This window comes from Equus asinus, chromosome 1, assembly GCF_041296235.1.
Source record: "Equus asinus isolate D_3611 breed Donkey chromosome 1, EquAss-T2T_v2, whole genome shotgun sequence".
Taxonomy (NCBI): domain Eukaryota; kingdom Metazoa; phylum Chordata; class Mammalia; order Perissodactyla; family Equidae; genus Equus; species Equus asinus.
This window is the reverse complement of record NC_091790.1, coordinates 192,412,273-192,437,297: the sequence shown is the minus strand read 5'-3', so window position 1 is coordinate 192,437,297 and position 25,025 is coordinate 192,412,273. Positions and strand designations below refer to the sequence as shown.

The following is a 25,025-nucleotide window of genomic DNA, read 5'->3' as shown; positions in this document are numbered from 1 at the left end:
CTTTACTCTTTTTTTTTTTAAATTTTGTTTTGAAGTCTTTTTAAAGATTTTATTTTTTCCTTTTTCTCCCCAAAGCCTCCCGGTACATAGTTGTATATTTTTCGTTGTGGGTCCTTCTAGTTGTGGCATGTGGGATGCTGCCTCAGCGTGGTTTGATGAGCAGTGCCATGTCCATGCCCAGATTCGAACCAACGAAACACTGGGAACTTAACCGCTCGGGCACGGGGCCAGGCCCTCCTTTACTCTTAAACGCCTTCTCTCTACTCATATTTTGTTATATTTATTTTGTTAATTTGTCTCAAATCTTTTCTGGAACACAGGGGGATATTAGTAAATGACCAAATAAATACATGAATACATGAATGAATATACAAAAAAATATGATGAATCAAATCAGATAAAATGCACCCAAAGTTTATGTTCTGGATGCTGAATTCCGTGCTGCCCATTGTCCTCTCAGCCGAGGTTCAGGGAGTAGGGAACTTATTCCCCCCACAGCTGAGGATTGTAGACTGCGTTGCCCTGAGAGGAGCAGCCTGGGCAGGGAACCTGCTGCGTCTGCTTCCTGGCCTCCCCTTTGCCCCGACCACCAGGGCAGTCCCTAGCTGTATTTGGCATTTGGATTTTATTTAAAGAAAAGGTTTTGATGCAATAAAAGTGCAAAGTTGTCTCTACACTACACACTCAATGCACACACATCAGCTAACTGTATTAACCCAGTGCTCTACTGTGAGCTGTCTTACATTCTTCACCTACTCCTGCAGTCCAGAGTCAAGGGAGGTTACAGGCACATCATGCGATCTGTAGCTCTGCTTCTCCGAGAGCATCTCTAAATAGGCAGAATACTTTTTGAACCTTATCATAATTTATACATATAAACCTTAGAAGTATTTTATAGAATGGAGAAGAGAGATGACTACTCATCCAAGTCGTATTAAGACAGTCCTAAATATAGATACTAGTAAATCACTAATTCATTTTGCCATTAGAAAGTAGGTATAACTTCTGGGATATAATACCCACTTGCTTGCAACTTTTATTTTTTTAAGATTGGCACCTGCACTAACAACTGTTGCCAATCTTTTTTTTTTTTCTCCTGCTTTCTCTCCCCAAATCCCCCCAGTATATAGTTGTATATATTTGAGTTATGGGTGCTTTTAGTTGTGGCATGTGGGACACCGCCTCAGCATGGCCTGATGAGCGGTGCCATGTCCGCGCCCAGGATCTGAACCAGTGAAATCCTGGGCCGCTGAAGCGGAGCACGTGAACTTAACCACTCGGCCATGGGGCCAGCCCCAGCTTGCAGCTTTTTAAGTGTACCAAGCCATAAAGGAGGAAGGCAATCCTCTGGCTTTCGTGTAATTGGACGTATGTTGCATGTGCTGTACACCTGGCAGACGCATGGGTATCTTGCTAGCTGTTGAGTTTCAGGATCCATTTTGATTACTTCTCTCAAATGAGGCAGGAGGTGTCCCATTTACACGGATACAAACATTTCTGCTGCCTTTTTTTCTCTCTCAATACTTTGTTCCTAATGACAACAATCATACGTTATTGTGTTTAGTGGTGTATATTTCCGTTAGACTGAGTTCCTTAAGGGTCAGAACTGTGGTTATTTATCTCCACCTCCCTAGCAACTAGTGTATGATTGGCACACAATAAAATAATTATTAGATAGGAACTAGAATATATGAATAGAATATATGAGGTCAGGTCTCACAAGTCCCCTGCCCTACCAGTTACTATATGTTTAATTATTCAGTCAACAAATATGTGAGAGCTTTCCATGTGTGAGGCGTTGTACTATACACTGGTCATACAGCTTCCGGAATGGGCTGTAACTCAGCCATGAGACCCAAACCTAATACGACTGAGCAGGAACCACGAGCCCCAGCGGACAGGGCTTCTTAGGGAAGATCTACTTTCCTCTCTCATAAAGAGGAGCTTGTGGAGCCCCAAACTGCTTTTCCCCTTCACTCTGGGATCAGGGAAGAAAGGGGAGAAGGCACATGACATATCCAAGACCCACACTCACCACACTCACCAGAATACCATAAGAAGAACCAAATAATAAAGTTTAATTTGAATACATTACATAATAATAATAATTCTTTTGAAGTATAAAAATAATTAAAAAATTTTTTCCACTTGCAAGTAATATTTGCTACAGACTATAAATAGTACATTGATGCTACAAACTGTCCACACCATACTACAGTCCTAAGGCTGGGCCGTCCTCTCTGCTATATCATCACATAGAAGGCAAACAGCCGCGCAATGCTACTCTGCCGTCTTGAGACCCTGCCAAGACGTTTCAGAAGCAGCTATCCCTAATAGCAGAATTGAAAGGTATCTCTCTTAAACTAGTCTTTATGGTTTTTGGCTCAATTCTATAGATTAAAAACTTTTTAAAAAATTAGTCTAAAATTCTGGGAATTACCATTTTTGGACTATCTGTAGTTTTTCAAAAGACAGGAAAATGGCAGGGAGAAGCTAGAGTGTTAAGTTCAGTGAAAGCTCATTTAAAAGCAAATCACCATCAATGGAAAAGCTTTTCAAGTATAAGAAATTTGAAAATAATAGCTATTAAGTGGAAGACAAATCCATTGTCAAAAGCCAGTAAGGAGTTCCATCTGTCTTTTTCCACTACTATGTTTCCTAATATTTTAAATGAGGTAAGTAAGAATCACAAGAAAGATTCTAAAAATTGTAGCAGGTTCTGCCCAGATCCGACCCACCTAGTATCTTAGACACTGAGAACCAATTATTGAAAAAGTAGGAACAACATAGCAAGGAAACAGAGAAACTTTGGCATATGAAAAATGATGTAATTTTGTTTTCTAAAATTCACTTATTCAGGCCAGTTTCTTGTGATGTGTGCTCTGCACTGATCAGACCCAGGTCCAAGGTAAAAGATGGGGAACTGGCCGTCTTCCCGAGGAGCGCCGAAAGCACCCCTTCAACTGTCGAGAAGGCAAAGGCTCTCTGTGCCCACTGTTCTTCCCCCTCAGCCGCCTTGACTCCTGCTGTGTGTACAGCTTCTCCAGCCACAGTGGATGGTGGGGCTCTGGGTGGGACAACTGAGGCAGCCTTACAGGAATTCTTCCGTCTTTAGTGCTTCAGGGAATTTCGACTTTTTTCAGTTCTCATGCTGGATAGCGATGGCTCTGTACTTTCTACACCTGTAATACTGGCTACCTTAAACTAATAGAAAAAATTATATGGTGTAGAAACAAAGGTAATCTAGTACGTAAAAATATGTAAGTCTATCTTCTGAAAATAGGTTGTGAGCCTCAAAATGCTCAATTGTATAATAGGTTCATGTTGTGAGAGCTCAGAAACATGAGGCTAGCATATGACTTAGGACGGAGAATCCAGCCATTAGGAGGTCCCTCAAAGGGCTCACACAATCCATGTCTATTATCATTACATTAATGAATGGCCACAATGCATATATGTAATCTTTGCAGCCTTAACTTCAAAATTGATCTTTATTCAGGAAGATACATGAAGAAAAAACCTAACTCGTTTTGTTACCTAAAATGTAATGAAGTGGCTAATGAGATTTGTACACTTTGTTTCCTGAATATCTTTAAATGTACCACAGAGACTTTTTTCCTAGTACTCACTTTTTAAACAACTGCAATACTCATGTTACTCCATTGTAACATGTTGTTATCATCAAGAATTCAATTACTCAAAGAGTATTCCCATAAGCCTATTATCTATTAATGACTGGACAGTCTGATAAAGGATCTTACTGCCATTCTTAGAATCACATGGCTATTTATAACCACTGCTCTCCCAAGATTCAAAGAAGCATTACAAAACTCTATGGAATTCCCCAGTACAATGGGATAATGTACATGGATGGCTAAAATTAAGATGATAGAATGACGGTGACTCTTGAGCATTAAAGGCATTTGTTATTGCAGCCAGGAGAAAATGCTGTGGAATGCTAATATAAAAAATGTTATGCCATTCTCCTCAAAGTCAGTCAATTACAGTATAAGAGGACTCTGAGTATTTCTGGAAGAAAGGCACCAGACAAGTCCAAAGTCTTATTGCTAGTCAGATCATACAGGAGCCACAACACAGACTGTGGCTCCTAGTCCAGCCAGGAGGCTAGGTCTAAGCAAGCCAGCCACTGATCTGGAGGCTCGAAGAACAAGGAAGGAAAGGTCAATAAAACAGAGCCCTGCATCCTACATGAAACTTGAGGAAAGTGATTTCCAAGTTTATGTCAAAGCCGTGACTGTTCCCAAGGACTCTGGAGCTCCTTTAGACAGGCACTCTGTTTTCCTTGGCCCATTTCTTCATGATCCGGATGATGTACTCTACTTGGGTGTTACCCGTGCTTCTCAGTAAATGGAGCACTTCTCGAAGGGTCTCTCTGAGGAAAAGATTTGAAAGGACAAAGTGTTTCAATAAAGAATGCAAATTAACAAGTAAAATAAACTCATAATAGTTCTTCATATACTGCTTATAGGGCATTTTTGGAAATAGGCTCTTTCACTGTGTACAAACTTCCTAGGCTTTTATTCTTATGGTGGCACAGTAAAATGGAAACTGAAATCCTTCTCACCAACACAAATTTTCCTTGCTTACTTACACTATCTATATACATGCTATTAATCTTTGTCCTAATATGACATAAATATTTCCATTTCTATGCTTCTTCTGCATGGCAGAGTAGAAAGAGGAGCTAGGTTGAAAGAGAGGGTTCAGCTTCTAGCTCCATACTAACAGGTCACTTAACTCGTCTGAGTCCCCGATTTCTCCTGTTTAAGGTGATAATCACCTTAAACTGGGTGTCACTGCCATATAGATAAAATTTTATAAAGCCAGAGGAATAGATGATTTCTTCAAGAAAAATAATTTATTAATAAATATAGAAGGAAGGAAAGTTAAGAACCAAGATTTGGTAAGTGCCCAGTATTTATGTTTTAAGTAATTTAAATTTAGTTAAAATTAAAACTCATGTTTTAAATAATGCATACTAAAACTTTCCTATTACCTTATCAAATCTATAGGTGACTGCTTATTGATCCTCTTCCCTAAGAGTTCCCTCATATTTTCCACTTTTTTCCCCTCAAGTATCCTCTTTTTCCTAACCAAATTCTTTTAAACTTTTACTTAGGATTGGAAGTAGATATAAGTCAGGTAGTAATTTTTGATAGATTAGTTACTTACAATAATCACATCTCCTATTCATACATTAGTAACAAATAGATTCCATGAAGTTATTTTTAGAAAACTTAATTTAGTTTTAAGTATTTAAATTTTTGTTACAAATGGAGCTATATGCCATTTAATTTTATGTATCCTAATATCTCAGTATTTCCTGGAATATAAGAGGGAAGAAGAAAAAAAAAGAATTATCAACCACACTCACTCCATTCCTAATTCTTTGAGGCCTAAACTAAAAGACACAAGAAAAAGCAAACAGGTCAAAGAGGAGAAGAGATTGAAAAAGACTTGGTTTATGAAAATTGCCATTCATTTGGAGCCAAATCTATATCTTGTTCTTGTGTTTGAGAGCTGTAGCATACTCTATGTCCCCAGGACATATGATTTAGAATGATCTGATTTACAAAATAAAAAATTTTTGGAGGAAAAGGTCAGATAGAAATATAAAAAGTCTTAACCTTTTATTCATCATTCTAAAGCATCATTAAAATTTTGAGTTTTCAGAAGATGTCACCCAAGAAAACAATTCCTTTCCCTCACAGGCCAGCAAATGAACAGAGGGAGGGCTCTCGTCTGCTTACTTACTTGGGTTCTCTGCCAGCTAAGATCATCTGGAAGATGCCTACACAGGCACCCCTCTTGCCTTCCCAGTATTCAGGGTTGGGATCCAGCCTCTCTAAGACATCGAATGCTTTGGCTGAATAGTAAAACTGGCCCATCTGAATAAAAGAAAGTGTTGTGGTAATACTTGTAGTCAAAAGGTCGCACAGAATGAAACTAAATGTAAAGATACCACAAAACAGAACTGTATGAAACAAGTGCATGGGTAATGACAACATTTTCAGTTAGCAAATTAGATACATTTCAATTCTTTATTAAAACAAGAAGAAGGAAAATCACAGTCTGGGTACACAGGTTCAATTTAAATCAACTTACCTTCATTCAATTTTCAGTAATATGACATTTTTTTCTACATATAGTCGTTATGCTATAATCAACACGTTTGTCATTTCTTTTAATTGTAGTCTAATCTTTAGGATAAACTCTGACGACTGTGATTTGAACTGAGCATTTTTCAAGTTTCCTCAATACATTCTGTAGATGACTACTATCATTCATTTTATGCCTTTTTTTTTCCTTAAAGACTGGCACCTGAGCTAACAACTGTTGCCAGTCTTCTTTTATTTTTTCTGCTTTTTCTCTCCAAATCCCCCCAGTACATAGTTGTATATTTTAGTTGTGGGTCCTTCTAGTTGTGGCATGTGGGACACAGCCTCAGCGTGGCTTGATGAGCAGTGCCATGTCTGCGCCCAGGATCCGAACCAGCAAAACCCTGGGCCGCTGAAGCGGAGCACGTGAACCTAACCACTCAGCCACAGGGCCAGCCCCTATGCTAACTTGATCATATTCAAACCAAGAGGATGGTCTTTCCCTGACCTTGTTCCTAAATTCTCAGACTGCCTAGATGTATATTGACCACTACTCTAAACATTGAATCTTTTAAGTATTTAATTCATTTTGACAGACCTCTTTCTCAAATATACGACATTTCCTTGGCCTTGTAGAGCATGTTGAATACCACTAAATTTTGCTTAAATGAGTTTTCTTGATTGGCACTCATAAATGTATAGTGTTACCAATTTCACTGAAGGCTTCAAATTGCTGGGCAATCCTCCTTCCTCAGTGTGGCTCAGTTTCCTCTCCACTCCTGTAAACAGTTGTTCTAAGCCTTTGCCAATTTCCTTAGGATCTCTATGGCATTCTTAGATTTTTCTGCATTTCAGAGGGAAAGCACAACTTTCCTCCCTTCAGTTCAAATTGTCCTTACACTTTCATCCATCCTTCCCTTTTTTCTGCCTATCTCACAGGAAGAAGTGTTCTTATTACTTTTTAAGGTTAATCCTTCTTCCTAAGTTCTCTTAAAATTTGTGTGTGTGTAAAATAACACATATAGAATGTTTCATGCAAAATAAATGTACAGTTTAATGACTACAGCCATACCTCATTTTACTGAACTTTGCTTTATTGTACTCCACAGATATTGCATTTTTTACAAACTGAAGATTTGTGGCAACCCTCATTGAGCAAGTCTATCGGTGTCACTTTTCCAACAATATTTGCTTACTTCATGTCCCTGTGTCACATTTTCATAATTTTTTTTTTTGGTGAAGAAGATTGGCCCTGAGCTAACATCTGTCTCCAATCTTCCTCTTTTTGCTTGAGGAAGACTGTCCCTGAGCTAATACCCATGCCAATCTTCCTCTACTTTATATGTGGAATGCTGCCGCAGCATGGCTTGATGAGCAGTGTGAAGGTCCATGTCCAGGATCCAAACCCATGAACCCCGGGCTGCCAAAGTGAACTGCATGAACTTAACTACTACACCACCAGGTGGACCCCACATTTTGGTAATTCTTGCAATATTTCCAACTTTTTCATTATATTTGTTATGGTGATCTGTGATCAGTGATCTTTGATGTTACTATGGCAATTGTTTTGGGGTACCATGAACTGTGCCCATATAAGACAGCAAACTTAATAAATGTCATGTGTGTTCTGACTGCTCCACCAGCTGGCTGTTCTCCCATCTCTCTCCCTCTCCTCAGGCTTCCCTATTCCAAGACACAATAATATTGAAATTAGGCCAATTAATAACCCTACATGGCCCTAAGTGTTCAAAGGAACAGTTACACGTCTCTCACTTTAAATCAAAAGCTAGCAATGACTAAGCTTAGTGAGGGAGGCATGTCGAAAGCTGAGACAGGCTGAAAGCTAGGCCTCTTGTGCCAAACACTTAGCCAAGCTGTGAATGCAAAGGCAAAGTTCTCGAAGGAAATTAAAAGTGCTACTCCAGTAAACACATGAATGATAAGAAGGCGAAACAGCCTTATTGCCGATATGGAGAAAGTTTTAGTGGTCTGGATAGAAGATCAAATCAGCCACAGCATTCTCTTAAGCCAAAGTCTAATCCAAAGCAAGGCCCAAACTCTTCAATTCTATGAAGGCTGAGAGAGGTAAGGAAGCTGCAGGAGAAAAGTTTGAAGTTAGCAGAGGTTGGTTCATGAGGTTTAAGGAAAGAAGCCATCTCCATAACATAAAAGTGCAAGGTGAAGCAGCAAGTGCTGATGGAGAAGCTGCAGCAAGTTATCCAGAAGATCTAGCTGAGATTATTAACGAAGGTGGCTACACTAAACAACGGATTTTAAATGTAGACAAATCAGCCTTATATTGGAAGAAGATGCCATCTAGACTTTCACAGCTAGAGAAGAGATGTCAATGCCTGACTTCAAAGGTTCAAAGGACAGGCTGACTCTCTTGTTAGGGACCAATGCAGCTGGTGACCTTAAGTTGAAGCCAATGCTCATTTATAATTCTGAAAATCATAAGGCCCTTAAGAATTATGCTACATCTACTCTGCCTGTGCTCTATAAACGAAACAACAAAGTCTGGACGACAGCACATCTGTTTACAACATGATTGACTGAATATTTTAAGGCCACCGTTGAGACCTACTGCTCAGAAAAAAAGATTTCTTTCAAAATATTACTGCTCATTGACAATGCACCTGGTCACCCAAGAGCTCTGATGGAGATGTACTAGATTAATATTATTTTCAGGCCTGCCAACACAACATCCATTCTGCAGCCCATGGATCAAGGAGTAATTTCAACTCCCAAGTGTTATTATTTAAGAAAAACATTTTGTAAGGCTATAGCTGCTAAAGATAATGATTCCTCTGATGGATCTGGGCAAAGTAAATTGAAAACCTTCTGGAAAGGATTCACCATTCTACATGTCATTAAGAAAATTCCTGATTCATGTGAAGAGGTTAAAATATCAACATTAACAGGAGTTTGGAAGAAGTTGATTCCAACCCTCATGGATGACTTTGAGGGGTTCAAGACTTCAGGGGAGGAAGTAACTGCAAATGTGGTAGAAATAGGAAGAGAACTAGAATTAGAAGTGGAGCCTGAAGATGTGACTGAATTGCTGCAATCTCATGATAAAACTATAGCAGATGAGGAGTTGCTCCTTATGGATGAGCCAAGAAAGTGGTTTCTTGAGATGGAATCTACTCCTGGCGAAGATGCTGTGAAGATTGTTGAAATGACAACAAAGGATTTAGAATAGTTGATAAAGCAGTGGCATGGTTTGAGAGAAGTGACTCAAATTTTGAAAGAAGTTCTCCTGTGGGTAAAATGCTATCAAACAGCATCACGTGCTACAGGGAAATCGTTTGTAAAAGAAAGAGTCAATAGATGTGGCAAACTTCACTGTTATTTTAAGAAATTGCCAGAGCCACCGCAGCTTCAGCAACCACCACCCTGATCACCCTGACCTATGAAATGCAATCAGGCTTGTCATCACAGTTCCTTTTTATTAGTGAGTAGTATTCCATGCAAACCACAGTTGTTTAACCGTTCTCCTACTGAAGGACACTTGATTGCTTCTAGTTTTGGACTGGTACAAATAAAGCTGCTGTTGACATTTGCGAATAGGTATTTGTGTGGATATAGTTTTCATTTCTCTCGGATATATGCCAGGAGTGTGACTACTGGGTTTTATGGTAAGCATATATTTGTCTGTTAAAGAAACTGCCTATTTCATGGTATATCTTTTTCCATCCTTTTACTTTCAACCTACTTATATCATTAAATTTGAAGTGAATTTCTTGTAGAGAGCACATAGTTGGGTCATGGTTTTTATCCACTTTGTCAATATCTGTCTTTTAATCGGTGTATTTAGACCATTTACATTTAATGCAATTATTGCTATGTTAGGACTTAATTCTGCCATTTTTTCCTATTTGTCTTTTCTGTTTTTCCTGCACAGGACATCGTACATGTGTCTGCAGTTTGCAGCTAGAGAAAGTCATGACTGTGCAATCTGCACAGAGGGAAGACAAGAAAGTCTATGCTTGATCTCTCTAGTCTTTGTCTATACGTATCTTTTTCTTGCTTTCTCCATATTACAATAAATCTTAGCCGTGAGTATAACTTTACGTTGAGTCATATGAGTCCTCCCAGTGAATCACCAAACTAGCGTGTGGTTGTGGGACCAGAGACACTAGGCAATGCCAAACTGTTTTTCAAGGTCATTATCTTCCTTTGATCTTACCCCATCCTCGGATCATCTCCTTTAGCACCTTATTCCATCAAAAAATGCTCCTACTCTCTTGGATCTTTAATCTCCTTGGTCAGTGGCTCCTTTTCCTCTGCCTAAAGATACACTCTTATTCCCTATTCTAAAAGAAAAAACCTCTCTCTCCACTTGCAAAAATAAATCCCTACCAAAAAATCCCTAACCTTGTTTTCCCTTTTAAGTTAGCAGCACATTTTTCTCCTTATACTCATCATCAAATTTTTTAAGACTGTGCTCTACATTACACTCACTGGATCTGCTTTCCAATATGATTTTCTTCTCTATCTACTGTTTTCTCAAGCCCCATGCAATTCCATCTAGTTGCAGATTTGACATTCTCCTTCCTTGGCGTTTGATAAAACAGAAACAAGAAAAGAGTAATGAAAAGCACTTTTTTTTCCTCTCTCCTGGTTCTTTCCTGTCCTTTCTGTTCATCTTCATTCTCTGTCTCTTTCACTGATTCTTCTTTCTATTTCCATCCCTTAAATACTAGTGTTCCACATGGCTCCACACCCCATTCACTGGTTAATCTCATTCTCTCCCATACTCTGCTGGTACTACTGCTGCTACCACTACTACTACCACCACCACCACCACCACCAGTAACTACTGTTGACTTCTAAAACCACATCTCTAATCCCGACCTCTCACATCAACAACTGAGCTTCAGGCTCACGTGATAAGTTCCCACATGTAATATTTCTGTCTGGGAGCCTCAAACACACTTCAGATTTAATACACCTAAAACTGAACTAAATTCCTGTCTCTTAATGTTTTCTTTCCCTCTGCCTCCCCAAACTCACTAACATCATTGTCATCCACCAAGTCATGTTAAACATTTTCAAGTTTCATATGTTTTAAAACCTTTTCCATTGACGGTGATTCACTTCATTTTTATAATGATTCACTTTGAAATGAGCTATTACTGATTAATTTAACGCTACATTCTCTCTCTTTCTTTTTTTTTTTTTTTTGCTGAGGAAGATTCACCTGAACTAACATCTGTTGCCAATCTTCCTCTATTTTGTATATGAGCAGCCATCACAGCATGGCCACTGATAGATGAGTGCTGTAGTTCCACACCTGGGAACCAAACTGGGGCTGCCAAAGTGGAGCACGCTGAACTTAACCACTAGGCCGCCAGAGCTGGCCATCACTAGACTCTCTTTACCTGACATTTTCCCATCTTTTGGACAGGAAGAAATACTCTAAAAATAGGCATTTTTGGAATTTGAGGCTACTTTTTTTTTTTTTGAGGAAGTTTAGCCCTGAGCTAACTGCTGCCAATCCTCCTCTTTTTTCTGAGGAAGAATGGCCCTGAGCTAACATCCGTGCCCATCTTCCTTTACTTTATATGTGGGTCGCCTACCACAGCATGGCTTGCCAAGGGGTGCCATGTCCACACCTGGGATCCGAACTGGTGAACCCCGGGCCACCAAAGCAGAATGTGCGCACTTAACCGCTGCACGGCTAGGCTGGCCCCTGAGGCTACTTTTTAAAAAAGCCTTTAATCTATAGGATAAGGCCCCAAACTCCTCCCTCCCCCATGCCTTTCCAACTCCTTACACACACACACACACACACACACACGCACACACAAGACACACACACAGCCAGTTCATTACTAAATCTGACTGCTTTTGTATTCTCTTCTTCTGGTTCCTCTGCCTTTCCTGTCTACTATTTGTACTGTAGTATTCTCCAAGGTTTAGTTTGCAACTCTTTTTTTCCCCTCTCCAAAGCCCCCGTACATAGTTGTATATTCTAGTTGTAAGTCCTTCTAGTTCTTTTATGTGAGTCACCACCACAGCATGGCTACTGACAGATGAGTCACGTGGTTCTGCGCCGAGGAACGGAACCCAGGCCACCAAAGCGGAGCATCCCAAACTTTAACAGGCCATCAGGGCTGGCTCTGCAACTCTCTACTCCTCTCACTTTACTTCCTTACTTGGGTAATCTCACTGTTTTCCAGGACTTCAATTACTATTGAAATGGTGATGATTTCTCCAAATCTATGTCTCTATATGTCAGAGGACATCTTTTTTGAGATTCAGAACCAAACTTCCAACTACCAGATGAATATCTCTACCTGAATGGTAATCTAAAGATTCACAGCCTTTAGAAATCTAAAACCTCCTCTCTGAATCATTATTTCATATTTCATTTATATGTATACATGTTTTATATATAAAACCCTGAAATGCTATCTCTGAATTCAGTTCACTCATAAAAGGGATGATATCACTATGCAATTCCTCTCACTAATAGCCATTTAATCTCTTGGACACTTTTCCTCAGTATTTAGTCAATGCAGCCATAGGATACTGATCTTCAATTTTGACTTTAGGTCTCACTCAGACTCACCTTGTAGCAGTCATTAGCAATGAGCTGTAAGAGGCTAAAGGACTCGCCAGAGGTTTCCATCTTGAGATAAAGTTCCCAGGCTAATCTTGGTTTCTTATTTATGATATCTACAAAAAAACCCAAAGATTTATAAATATAAAGAAACATACTTCTGCATCTTGCTATTCTATGGATTTGGTTCTATGTTCTAAATATACAAACTAATGGTAAACAGCTCTTACATGGAAAGCTTGTAAAGTTGGCATTAAGCTGGTTCCCCATCAGAACTCTACCACACTTAAAATGTTTAAGTTAGGATTCACATAATTATGTCTTTTTAGATTAGGTTGATTTCCAGTAGCTACCACTTTGCACATCTGCTTAAAAGTCACCTATCATTCAATGATTCCTGCTCATATAGTTTCAGCCTCATTTAGAATACCTGATTGCTAAAATTATCCTGACTTCAAAAACTCAGTGAACATTTTAAATCCAAGTGAAAAAAAGGAGCAAGAAAAGATACTGAAGAGACAGACAGAGTCGATAGGCTATAATATACAAAAATTATTTTTTTGACATTTTACCACTTTTCAGGCCTGCAACCATAGTGAAAAGGTAAAATTAGCATAACAATATCATTTAATAAAAAACACTGTAAACCGAGACTATGGAAATTTTAACAGAGCTAAAGGAAGAACCCAGCATCTTTCACGTCTGTTCATGCTAGGTCCATGTTGTGTGACAGAACTAATTACAGGGTAAACTCATATAACACACGTACATGGCCACCCTTACTGACGCTTAATTTCAGCGTTTACTCATTCTACAAAACAAAATTAGAAAACAGTTGGGGCCGGCCCCGTGGCTGAGTGGTTGAGTTTGGGTGCTCTGCTTCAGCGGCACAGGGGTTTCGCCAGTTCGGATCCTGGGCATGGACATGGCACCGCTCGACGGGCCATACTGAGGCGGCATCCCACATGCCACAACTAGAAGGACCCACAACTAAAAATACACAACTATGTACCAGGGGGCTTTGGGAGAAAAATTAAATCTTTAAAAAAAGAAAAGAAAACACTCAATGTAATTTCTATCCAGAAGATTACGCAACAGAGAAGAAAAAGAGGATTCCTTTATAACATTTAAAAGAAGACTCACAGCACCGAGCTAACCAACTGAGGTAAATGTAGTCATTTTTCATCTTCTCACTTTGGATTAAAAGGAAAACCTGCAAGAAGAGGAAAGAAAGGGAACAAACATGAAGATACTTTTGCAGTAAAAATATCCGTATCAGCTTGCCTTAGATTAACGATTAACGTAGCCTTATAGATGACCAAATTCTATATAGACTGCTAAGAAAAGTAAAGGACAAAATTGTGACTTTAACATACTTCTCTCAGTTATTGATATCACAAGCTGACAAAAGGTTGGTAAGGATACAGAAGATTTGAACAGAATAATTAACAACTGTACAATATATATTCTCTTCAAGAACTTATGACCATGCTACCAGGCAATAAAGCAAGTCTCAAATTCCCAAGGACTGGTGTTACACCACCCACCTTCCATGGCCACAATACAATCAAGTTAGAAATCAAAATAAACTAACATTGAAAGGATAACACACATATTTGAAAATCATGAAACACATTTCAAAATAACTCACAGTCAAAGAATAAATCATAATGGAAACTAGAAAATACTTGGAACTTGAATAATTTGTTGAATAATAACAAAATTGAATTGGATGATTCAATTGAATTATTTTGAATAATTCAGACAAATCAATCTATGAGTTAGAAGTCAAGACAGTGGTTAGCCTTGGAGGAAAGGGACTGACTCAAGAAGGAGATGGGGGCGTTTCTAGGGTTCTAATAATATTCTGTTTCATGAGCTGGGTACTGATTATTTGGGTATGTTCACTTAAAAAATTCATCAAGCTGTACTTTTTGATTTGTACACCTTGTCCATGTACTTTATGCTTTTATAAAATTTACCAAAAAGGGAAAACATTAATATGGTTATCAAATATATATGTCTATTCACATTGTACTTTTTAATGTAACCTAAGAACAAAGGAACTTTTAATAATCTTTTACCCTTGAACATTTTATTTTAGTGAGATAATGTTTTTAGATAGACTCATTCAAATGCCTTCACAAGCAGGTACCCACCTCTTCACCCTCACTAGTATTGCCTGTTGCAGCTTTGGCTTGGGCATAATTAAAGTTAAAGATGTCATCATTATAGAAGTAACTCTGAAAAACATCCCAAGAACAAGTCTCATTAAGCATTAACATATAAAATATAAAAACATCAGTTATATCAAACACAAAAATAATTTTAAGGAATTAGCTGATGCCACTAATACTACCATAATAAAAGGGCCATCTGTAAGAGCATCTTATCTCTGACACATTATCTATAGTATTTTGTATACAAAGTTATCTACAAAATTCTCTACTGACCTTGAACGAGTTGAGGTAAATCAAGACATCATCAAATTGCTTCAGCAGGAAGAAACAGGAAGCCATGCACTGCCTCCCTGGTATTGTATCTGAAATGGAATGGGAAAAGAAACCAGGTGTATTCAAGAAACTAAAAGTTCTCTTTAGCTGAAATTTGAGTTATTTTATAATTTAGAGTTAGGAATGTGTTCCAAGGCATCTTTCCAGATTCTTAAAACTATAGATTTTGTTCAGTGGACAAAACCTCAGCATAACAGAGGTCACAGTACTTGAGAATGACCAATAATATCGGGGTTAACTCCCAGAGTCCAAAATGAACACATGTCCCACAGGCTACAGATTCCCCAGACCGTTTTCCAGGGCTTTGATTCTCTCAACCAACTTCAACACCTGCACACTCAACAAACATGGCTTAGTTTCCATCATCATTTGTCTCAGACAACCTAGCACTTCCAATCTCAAATGTAGAAATAATTTGCCATAGAATCATCTGTTCCTGATCCTGACCAACTTTTTGTCTGATATCAGATTACTATTCTTTCTTTTTTTTTGAGGAAGATTAGCCCTGAGCTAACATCCGTGCCTGTCTTCCTCTACTTTATATGTGGGACGCCTGCCACAGCATGGCTTGAGAAGTGGTGCCATGTCTGCACCAGGGATCTGAACTGGTGACCCCTGGACCACTGAAGCAGAAGCTGCGAACTTAACTGCTGTACCACCAGGCTGGCCCCTCAGATTCCTAGTTAAGGTAGCAGAGGATTAGTATAACTCCTCACCTTTGTCACTGGCACTCCCTATCCTCCTCACCCTGTTCAATTTTTTCTCACAGTCAGATATACTATATAATCTATTTGTGAATTATGGTTATAGTCTGTCCTACTAGAGTCTATGCTGCACGAGGGAGGTTTGTTTTGTTTACTCCTGTATCCCCAACTCCTCAATAAATATTTGTTGTATGGATGAATGAAATGGGGAAAGGAAATATTATTCAGGAAATGGTTTTGGTGAAACATTTGAAAGAAAATGAATATCCAGGGGTGATAAAAATATTTAACAACTAGTTCAGCATGAACACTGTTCATCAGAATAGACTGCTGACCACAGACAACTGGTAGAAACAGCCATATTGGTTCATACTCGCCAAGCAGCAGCCCTTTTCATAGCCCTTTCTCAAATCTTACACTGAATCTTGACTGCTGAAATCAATACTTTAATAATAAAAATGAATCCACAAAACTACTGGTGGGATAGATGAATATTACATAACTACAGGGGTAAGAAAGCACTTTGTAAGCTTGATACCGATGTAAGATCATTATAGAAAAGATAAACATAATTAAACAAGATTTAAATATTTTTATATGGAAAAAATACTGTAGGCAAAGTTGAAGGCAAATGACACACTGAAAAAAATATCTACAACATGAAAAAAGTTTAATACATAAAGAGCTCTTAAAAAATCAATACAAATTAAGATTTCAAATCAAAAACAGAATCAAATTTTTAAATCTCTCATGAACTAAAGAACACACGTATTCTCCTCTATTTATAGACTCTCTCATCCCACTTTAGCTGAGACGTTGATTCTCTCCTGTGTCTGACTTCCTACTTCATAACGGGAAGCTTAACAGACGTATCCCTGGAGAGACCTAAACTTCCCCAGTCAATACACGACCAACTCCAACAAGGAATCGCGCTCCTAAGTACAGACTGCAGACATACCACATTCACTAGCTGATCCTCCCACCAACTGGAAGAACTGCTGGGCAATTTTCATATGATCCCTCTGAAAAACAAAACAGAGTCGATACGGAAGAATAAGCTGAAAATATTTACTTGTATTACACTTTATGGTTTTAACATATTTGTCAGGATTTAACATATACTCTTGTTCTAAATTCTTCCCTAAACAATATTAGTTCTTATTAGCATAAGCAGCTGGAAAATGATAACTTGAAAATGAGATAAAACCTATTCAGGGTTAGATAGAAAAGAAGAAAAAAAATCCAATCCCCAAATTCTACCCTAAAAGTATCTTCATTAAATGAACTCATTCATTTACTCATTCACTCATATAACAAATATTTATTGCTCTTCTATCATATATCAGACCTTCTGGTAGGAGCTATGGTTATAACAAAGAGTATTTATTAAATAAACTCATTCATTTATTCAATAACTATTTACTGCCTATCTACTATATGAGGCACTGTGGAGTGAGCTAGACATAAAAAGATTTATTTATATCCCACTTTGTTTCAAAAAGAACTTAATATGCCATATTAAGATGAATAAGAGCTTAATATTAGATAGTCTTTTGGTGTTTATAAAAAGCTTCCCCAGAGAAACAATTATCCCCATTTTACAGATGCCAAAATTATAGCTTGGAGGTAGTTAAAAAAAACTCACTGAAAATAAGAATGAAGCTGTGCAATGATTTGTTGTTGTTGTTATTAGATATAAACACTGTTTAAAAATTGGGCTTTGGGGCCAGCCCTGTGGCCAAGTGGTTGGGTTCGCACACGTGGCTTCAGCAGCCCAGGGTTTCTCCTGTTTGGATCCTGGGCGCAGACATGGCACCACTCATCAAGCCATGCTGAAGTGGCGTCCCACATAGCACAACCATAGGTACTCACAACTAGAATATACAACTACGTACTGGGGGGCTTTGGGAAGAAGAAGAAGAAAGAAAAAAATGAAGATTGGCAACAGATGTCAGCTCAGGTGCCAATCTTTAAAAATAAAAAAAAATTGGGCTTTTTTAACCCTAAATAATCCACCAGAAAACTATTAGAAATAATCAACAACTACAGCAAAGTTGCAGGGTACAAAATGAACTTAGAAAAATCAATTGCATTTCTATACACTAATAATGAACTAGCAGAAAGAGAACTCAAGAATACAATCCCATTTATAATCGCAACAAAAAGAATAAAATATCTAGGAAGAAACTTAACCAAGGAGGTGAAAGACCTATACAATAAAAACTATAAGACATTATTGAAAGAAATCGAAGATGACATAAAGAAATAGATATTCCATGGTCATGGATTGGAAGAATAAATATAACTAAAATGTCTACATTACCTAAAGCAATCTACAGATTCAGTACAATCCCAATCAGAATCCCAGTGACATCCTTCATGGAAACAGAACAAAGAATGCTAAAATTTATATGGAACAACAAAAGACCTGGAATAGCTAAAGCAATCCTGAGAAGAACGAACAAAGCTGGAGGCATAACAATCCCTGACTTCAAAATATACTACAAAGCTATAGTAGTCAAAACAGCATGGTACTAGTACAAAAGCAGACACATGGATCAATGGAACAGAACTGAAAGCCCAGAAATAAAACCACACATCTGCAGACAGCTAATTTTTGACAAAGGAGGTGAGAACATACAACGGAGAGAGGAAAGTCTCTTCACAAATGGTGCTGGGAAAACTGGACAGCCACATGCAAAAGAATGAAAGTAGACCATTATGTTACACCATACACAAAAATTAACTCAAAATGGATCAAAGTCTTGAATGTAAGACCTGAAACCATAAAACTGCTAGAAGAAAATATAGGCAGTATGCTCTTTGACACAGGTCTTAGCAGCCTCATTTCGAATACCATATCTACTCAAGCACATGGAACAAAAGAAAAATTAACAAATGGGACTACAACAGACTAAAGAGCTTCTACGAGGCAAAGGGAACCATGAACAAAACGAAAAGACAACTCACCAACTGGGAGAAAATATTTGCAAATCATATATCTGACAAGGGGTTAATTTTTAAAATATATAAAGAACCCATATAACTCAACAACAAAAAAACACACAACCGGATCAAAAAATGGGCAAAAGATATGAACAGACACTTTTCCAAAGAAGATATATAGATGGCCAACAGGCACATGAAAAGATGTTCAACATCAGTATTAGGGAAACACAAATCAAAAATACGAGATATCACCTCATACCTGTCAGAATGGCTATCATTACTAAGACAAAACACCACAAATGTTGGAGAGGATGTGGATAAAAGGGAACCCTCAAACATTGCTGGTGGGAATGCAAACTGGTGCAGCCACTACAGAAAAGAGTATGGAGATTTCTCCAAAAGTTAAAAATAGAAAAACTATACGATCTAGCTATCCCACTACCAGGTATTTATCCAAAGAACTTGAACTAATGATCCAAAGAGATTTATGCAGCCCTATGTTCCTTGCAGCCTTCTTCACAATAGCCAAGATGTGGAAGCAACCCAAGTGCCCATCAACTGATGAATGGATAAAGAAGATGTGGAATATATATATACAATGGAATACTACTCCACCATAAAAAAAGACAAAATCATCCCATTTGCAACAACAGGAATGGACCCTTAGGGTACGATGTTAAGTGAAATAAGCCAGATAGAGAAAGACAAACATGATTTCACTCATATGTGAAAGACAAACAAACACATGGATAAAAAGAACAGATTAGTGGTTACCAGAGGGGAAGGGGATTGTGGGTGGGCAAAAGGCGTAAAGGAGCACATACATACGGTGACCGATAATCAGGCTATTGGTGGTGAGTACGAGGCAGTCGATACAGAAACAGATAAATAATAATGTACATCTGAAATTAGACAATGTTATAAACCATTATGACCTCAATAAAATAATTTTTAAAAATTTGGGCTTTTTTAAAGCAAAGCAGCAATTCTCAGGGCTAAAGTTTTCTGTTTTTTTGTCTTTAAATAATACAGAACTCTTTCTACAGTGGAATCCGAATTGGTGACATGGAGAAAGGAAACGCAGAAGAGCCTATTTGTAAGCTTATTTCTGGTTGAACTCTGACATTTCTTTTGATCTTTTCCGCACGCTACAACTTGGCAAACTATAGATTACCAGCAATTTCATACTCACCGAACCCATTTCCTGGCCTAGGGCTGCATTGACCACTCCTTTGAGGATATACTCCTGGAAACATGGAATAACACTAATTAATTTAAAAAGAATATGGAGCTATGAGAAATCTTTCAAATTAATTATTAGCCTCCACTCAATAGTTTATTATCAAACGCTACCCAGAGCCGCTTTTCTCTGTCCTACCTCTGTCTTGAATGAAAGAATTAGAAGACTTCCATTTGGTTTCCAGGAAAGTGTCCAAGTAACAGAATTCATCATATTTGTAAATTCTCAATCTTAAGCAGAAAAACTCAGTGGAAACTTCCAGGAGTTAAGCTTTATTTTAATTTAATGGAAAAACTTAACAATAAAATGTTTTTGTAATAATTTTTATCACCTGTCAGCCAATGCCATTCTCTGTGACCACACCATATATATTATTTTCCCTTTCCAACGATATAATAACCTTCCTTTGCTAGTGATCCTTTTCCTCCTCTGATTTGCATTTGAAAGGTATTCTCTTTTGGAGTCCTGGGGCCTCACCTATATCTCTTTCAGACTTGGTTCTATTCTTTAATAGATACCCTCCTTAGCAGCTTTATCAGTTTTTATGTGGGTGCTATTTTTATTTGAGGGCTCATAAAAGGAACACTACAAAAGATGCTGAAGCTTTTAACACACTTGTGAAATATACCTGTTTAGATTTCATGAGGTCTGGAGACATTTCTCAGCCAGTCTTTGATTCAGTAAGTGGAATGCCTACTGTGTGCTTACTGTACACAGCGTTGGAGATACACTATAGACTGTTCCCTGACTGCAAGGAGCTAACGATCTAGCCAGGGAGAAAGACAAGTTGCAGACAAATACACCAGTGAGATAAGTTTCAACAGAATTCTAGATTACAGTATTTTCAAACCTCAACCCTTTTGAGGAAATGATCACACATAAGGGAGTTTAAAAACAGGAAAAAGTCTAGAATATTCATTCTCATATCCAAAGTCTCACATAATATTCCTAGATCAATACGTATGGTCTTTCGTGAGATTCTACAAGCAGGAATCTTATCTAACGTGCCTTCCAGCCACCTTTCTGAAATTGTGCTTTCAACAGAACTTGGTTAGTAAAAATGTGACACATTCTCAATTACCTGAGGAGTAGTAGGTTCCAGATCTTTAATTAAGTTATAAGCTTCTTGTACATCATCTGAAATATAAGAAATAAGTAACTATACTAGTCTGTATTCCAGTAAACTCTTCTAAAACAGTCCCCCAAAAGATAAGATCCTTCAGTACTCAAACATTCATGGGAACTATAATTTCTTTTATCTGTCCTCTAACTCTCCATCAAGTTCAATGCCGAGTAGTTATCCTAAAGATAAACAAATATCTGTAAGAAGCCCATATGAAGCCATGAAGCACCTAAAAAAATGTTCAAGCTAAGACTATGGACTAAGTATTATATACTAATGACATTATAATTATATAAGAAAAAAAATTTTTTTAAAGGGATATATATTAATTATGTAGGAGTGAAATGACAAAGTCTGGAATTTGCTTTAAAACATCTCAGCAACATGGGGCTGGCCCGGTAGCACAGCAGTTAAGTTTGCATGTTCCGCTTCAGCAGCCCGGAGTTAACCAGCTCAGATCCCAGGTGTGGACACGGCACCACTTGGCAAGCCATGGTGTGGCAGGCATCCCACATGTAAAGTGGAGGAAGATGGGCACAGATGTTAGCTCAGGGCCAGTCTTCCTCAGCAAAAAGAGGAGAATTGTCAGCAGATGTTAGCTCAGGGCTGATCTTCCTCAAAAAAAAAATTTCAGCAACAAAAAGGGAGAGGGAGGATAGATGAAAAAAGACTGGCAATATCCTGAAGACTGCTGAATCTGGGATGAATTTTTGGGTGTTCATACTATTTACTTCTGTTTATGTTTGAAAATTTGTATAATAAAAATTAATTTATAAAATATGTTTCTTTAATTCTTGTCCAAAAGCATATTTCTTTGTGCTTATATATCAAATAGAGGGAACTGTTTGTAAGTTCATGTTCTTATTTTAATAAACACATTTTCCTCGATGAGGAATATGTTGTCTGGTTAGTTTAAAGGCCCACACTGTTAGTCTGAGGTCCGCGACAGAGTACCACCACCAATGTGTGGTAGCTACTGTACTGTACTCATAACTCTTAGATAAAAGACTGCTTCAGGCATGTGTCTAACGATTTTAACCTTACTTAGCGGCAACAAATATCACATTCTCTTTGAATCATAATATTTCTCATAAGAAGCCAAAGGTACAAAGAAACAGAAAAGCAGACAATTAGAGCAAATAAAATACAGTTAATGATACAGAAAAAAGACAAGAAAATGTGGATGTACATTATACACAGGGGGACGCTAGAAAAAGAAAGACCTGCAAGGGAGGGGAAGGAAAAACAATGGAACAACTGAAATAAGAATGGGTAGAGAACAAGAAAGAAAAACAGGAGGAAAAAAGAAAAACAGAATGAGGGAGAAGGTTGGAAGCAACAGAAGAGGAAAGAGAGGATAAAGAGAAAAGGCAAAAGAAATAAGCACCAATAAATTTGTTCCATCCTATGAAGCTGTTGCAAATATATTTTTGGAAGTACTATGGATTTTAAAAGTTAATAAAATAGTTCAATTAGAGAATAATTGTTCTAAAAATTTCTCGTTACAAGCAAGACCAAGACAGTTTTTCTTACCTTGACGAAGGTAGTAAATCACCAAGTTCAGCCTAGCTTCAGGAATGACATCAACCAGTGGGGGCAAAACCTGCAAAGCCCCTTCACCTCCTCGGAAAACAACCTAGAGATGGAGAAACCCTGTCATCATGGCAACAAGTATGAATATATTTACTGCTGGAAATGTTTAAGGAGCTGCCACTTACAACTGGGCACTCAGTTACTCTTTAAAAGGATGGATAGGGGCCGGCCCCATGGCCAAGTGGTTAAGTTCGTGTGCTCCGCTTTGGCGGCCCAGGGTTTTGCCAGTTCGGATCCTGGGTGCGGACATGGCACTGCTCATCAGGCCATGCTGAGGCGGCGTCCCACATGCCACAACAAGAAGGACCTACAACTAAAATATACAACTATGTACTGGGGGGCTTTGGGGAAAAAAAGGAAAAATAAAATCTTTAAAAGGATGGATATTTTTGAAGCTCTCTCTATATACAGGACCTTAACCTCACAGAAAGAAAGCCATTATCTAAGCTATAAGAAGTATAAGAAACAGAATAAAGGCATAGCCCTATTGCATACATTTCCCTTTCTCTTCATAAGAACTGCAGAAAACTCTTAAAGTACTCAGTAATTAATGAAACTTTTTCTAGACATATTCTACATCAAAGCTCCATGAAGGAATTTATATAACCTATCTAAGCCTGTTTCCTCATCTCTAAATGGTATCAGTAACATCTACCTTTCAGGATTATTATGAAGATTAAATGAGTTAAAGTGGGCTAAATGTGTGGCATGTGGTAGGTAGTATTAACTAATTCAGCAATATTCACTAGCACCTACCATATGCCTGGTACCGTAATAAGCACTGGGGTTGAAGCAAGACCAAGTTACTCCCCTGTCACTATAGAGGCTACATTCAAGTGGGGGGAGACATTCAATGGGCGAACATATAAGTATGTTGTCATATGATGATAAATGCCATACAGCACAGCTAAAACAAAAACACCAACCAGGAAAGGACAGTTTTGCACACTGCTGAGTACCCAGAGCCTAGCACAGTGTCTGGCATACAAGTTGTTTCATGAAGAAATATACAGAAATCAAGGCTACCAGGCATACACTACCTAATCTCTTCTTTCTACCTCAAAATAGCCATTTGGTCATCTTGTTTGGTTTCTCCTTGTCTGAGATGTTCCCTTCTTTTACCAAGATTAAATCCTTCACCTGTCTTCTTAATCTCATGACTTCTAACTCCATCTGGATCTTGTTTCTCCATTAATTAATCATTCTATCTTCATTAGACCTGGTCCTACTTCTCAATTTTAAACATACACAAGGGTTTTTGCTCTCTTGAGAATCTTCCACTTGGTGCCACTGTTCCCTCTGGACAGGCCCTTTTTTCTTCTTTCTTTCATTGCCGCACTTGAAAAGTACATGGCTTACTGCTTCAGCTTTCTTCTCATCCTCTCGCTCCTTAACCTCCCAGAAAACTGACTTCTGCTCTCACCACACTGGTAAACTTACTCTCACAAGTCACAAATTAACCCCTTTAACAAAATTTAATGTACTTTTCTGTCCTCTTGCTCCATGATGTGTCTGTAGTTTTGACACTGATGGCCATAGCATGACAACAACAGCCCTGTTTACGAAATGCTTACTACATGCTATATACTGTGCAATGTACATTATACACATTACCTCATCTAATCCTCACGAGAAAATAAGGCAGGTACTATAATTTCTCCTGTTCTACAGATGAGAACACTGAGACTCAGCAATGTTAAGTGACTTATCCAAAGTCACAAAGCTAGTACACAGTGTAGCTTCACTTTGACCTCAAGTCTGACTGCAAAAGTCAATGCTCATAACCCTTTACATTGCTCAATATTTTTCAAGTTTTGTTTTAAACTACATAAATAATATGTGTTCACTGGAAAAAAAACTTATAGTGTCACAAAAGGGAAAAGGAAAATTTCCATATTCTCACTTCTTTCTTTAATCCCACTGTCCAAATACTGCTATTTACTAGCTGATATACTCCTTCCAGTCATATATACATACAGTGTTTCTTTACTCTGGCTGTATATTATATCTACGTGGGAAGCTTTTAAGAAAAATACTGATAGCCGAGCCCTCGCCCAACCATTAAATAAGAATCTCTGGGGGGGTGGAGTCCATATATCATTACTGTAAAAAACCTCGCAGGTGATTAAAATGTGCAGTTGTAAATGACATTCCACTATCTAGGTGCTCTTTCTTGCCCGCTCTTTCTTGTCTTATTTGCTTATTCTCCTTCTTCC

General features: G+C 38.1%; 1 protein-coding gene across 1 annotated transcript in view; it reads right to left on the bottom strand.

Annotated features, from left to right (window-relative positions):
• Positions 1–2,056: 2,056 nt before the first annotated feature.
• IFT56 (intraflagellar transport 56) overlaps positions 2,057–25,025 on the bottom strand; it is a 48,003-nt gene continuing 25,034 nt past the window's right edge. Inside the window, exons 9-18 of the mRNA XM_014859267.3 lie at positions 22,750–22,852; positions 21,175–21,230; positions 20,046–20,099; positions 16,863–16,926; positions 15,141–15,229; positions 14,847–14,930; positions 13,831–13,900; positions 12,697–12,803; positions 5,776–5,909; positions 2,057–4,393 (exon numbers count right to left, since the gene is read on the bottom strand). Coding sequence (XP_014714753.1) covers positions 4,282–4,393; positions 5,776–5,909; positions 12,697–12,803; positions 13,831–13,900; positions 14,847–14,930; positions 15,141–15,229; positions 16,863–16,926; positions 20,046–20,099; positions 21,175–21,230; positions 22,750–22,852 — 873 coding nt within the window. The 3' untranslated portion in view covers positions 2,057–4,281. The remainder of the gene's footprint in view (positions 4,394–5,775; positions 5,910–12,696; positions 12,804–13,830; positions 13,901–14,846; positions 14,931–15,140; positions 15,230–16,862; positions 16,927–20,045; positions 20,100–21,174; positions 21,231–22,749; positions 22,853–25,025) is intronic.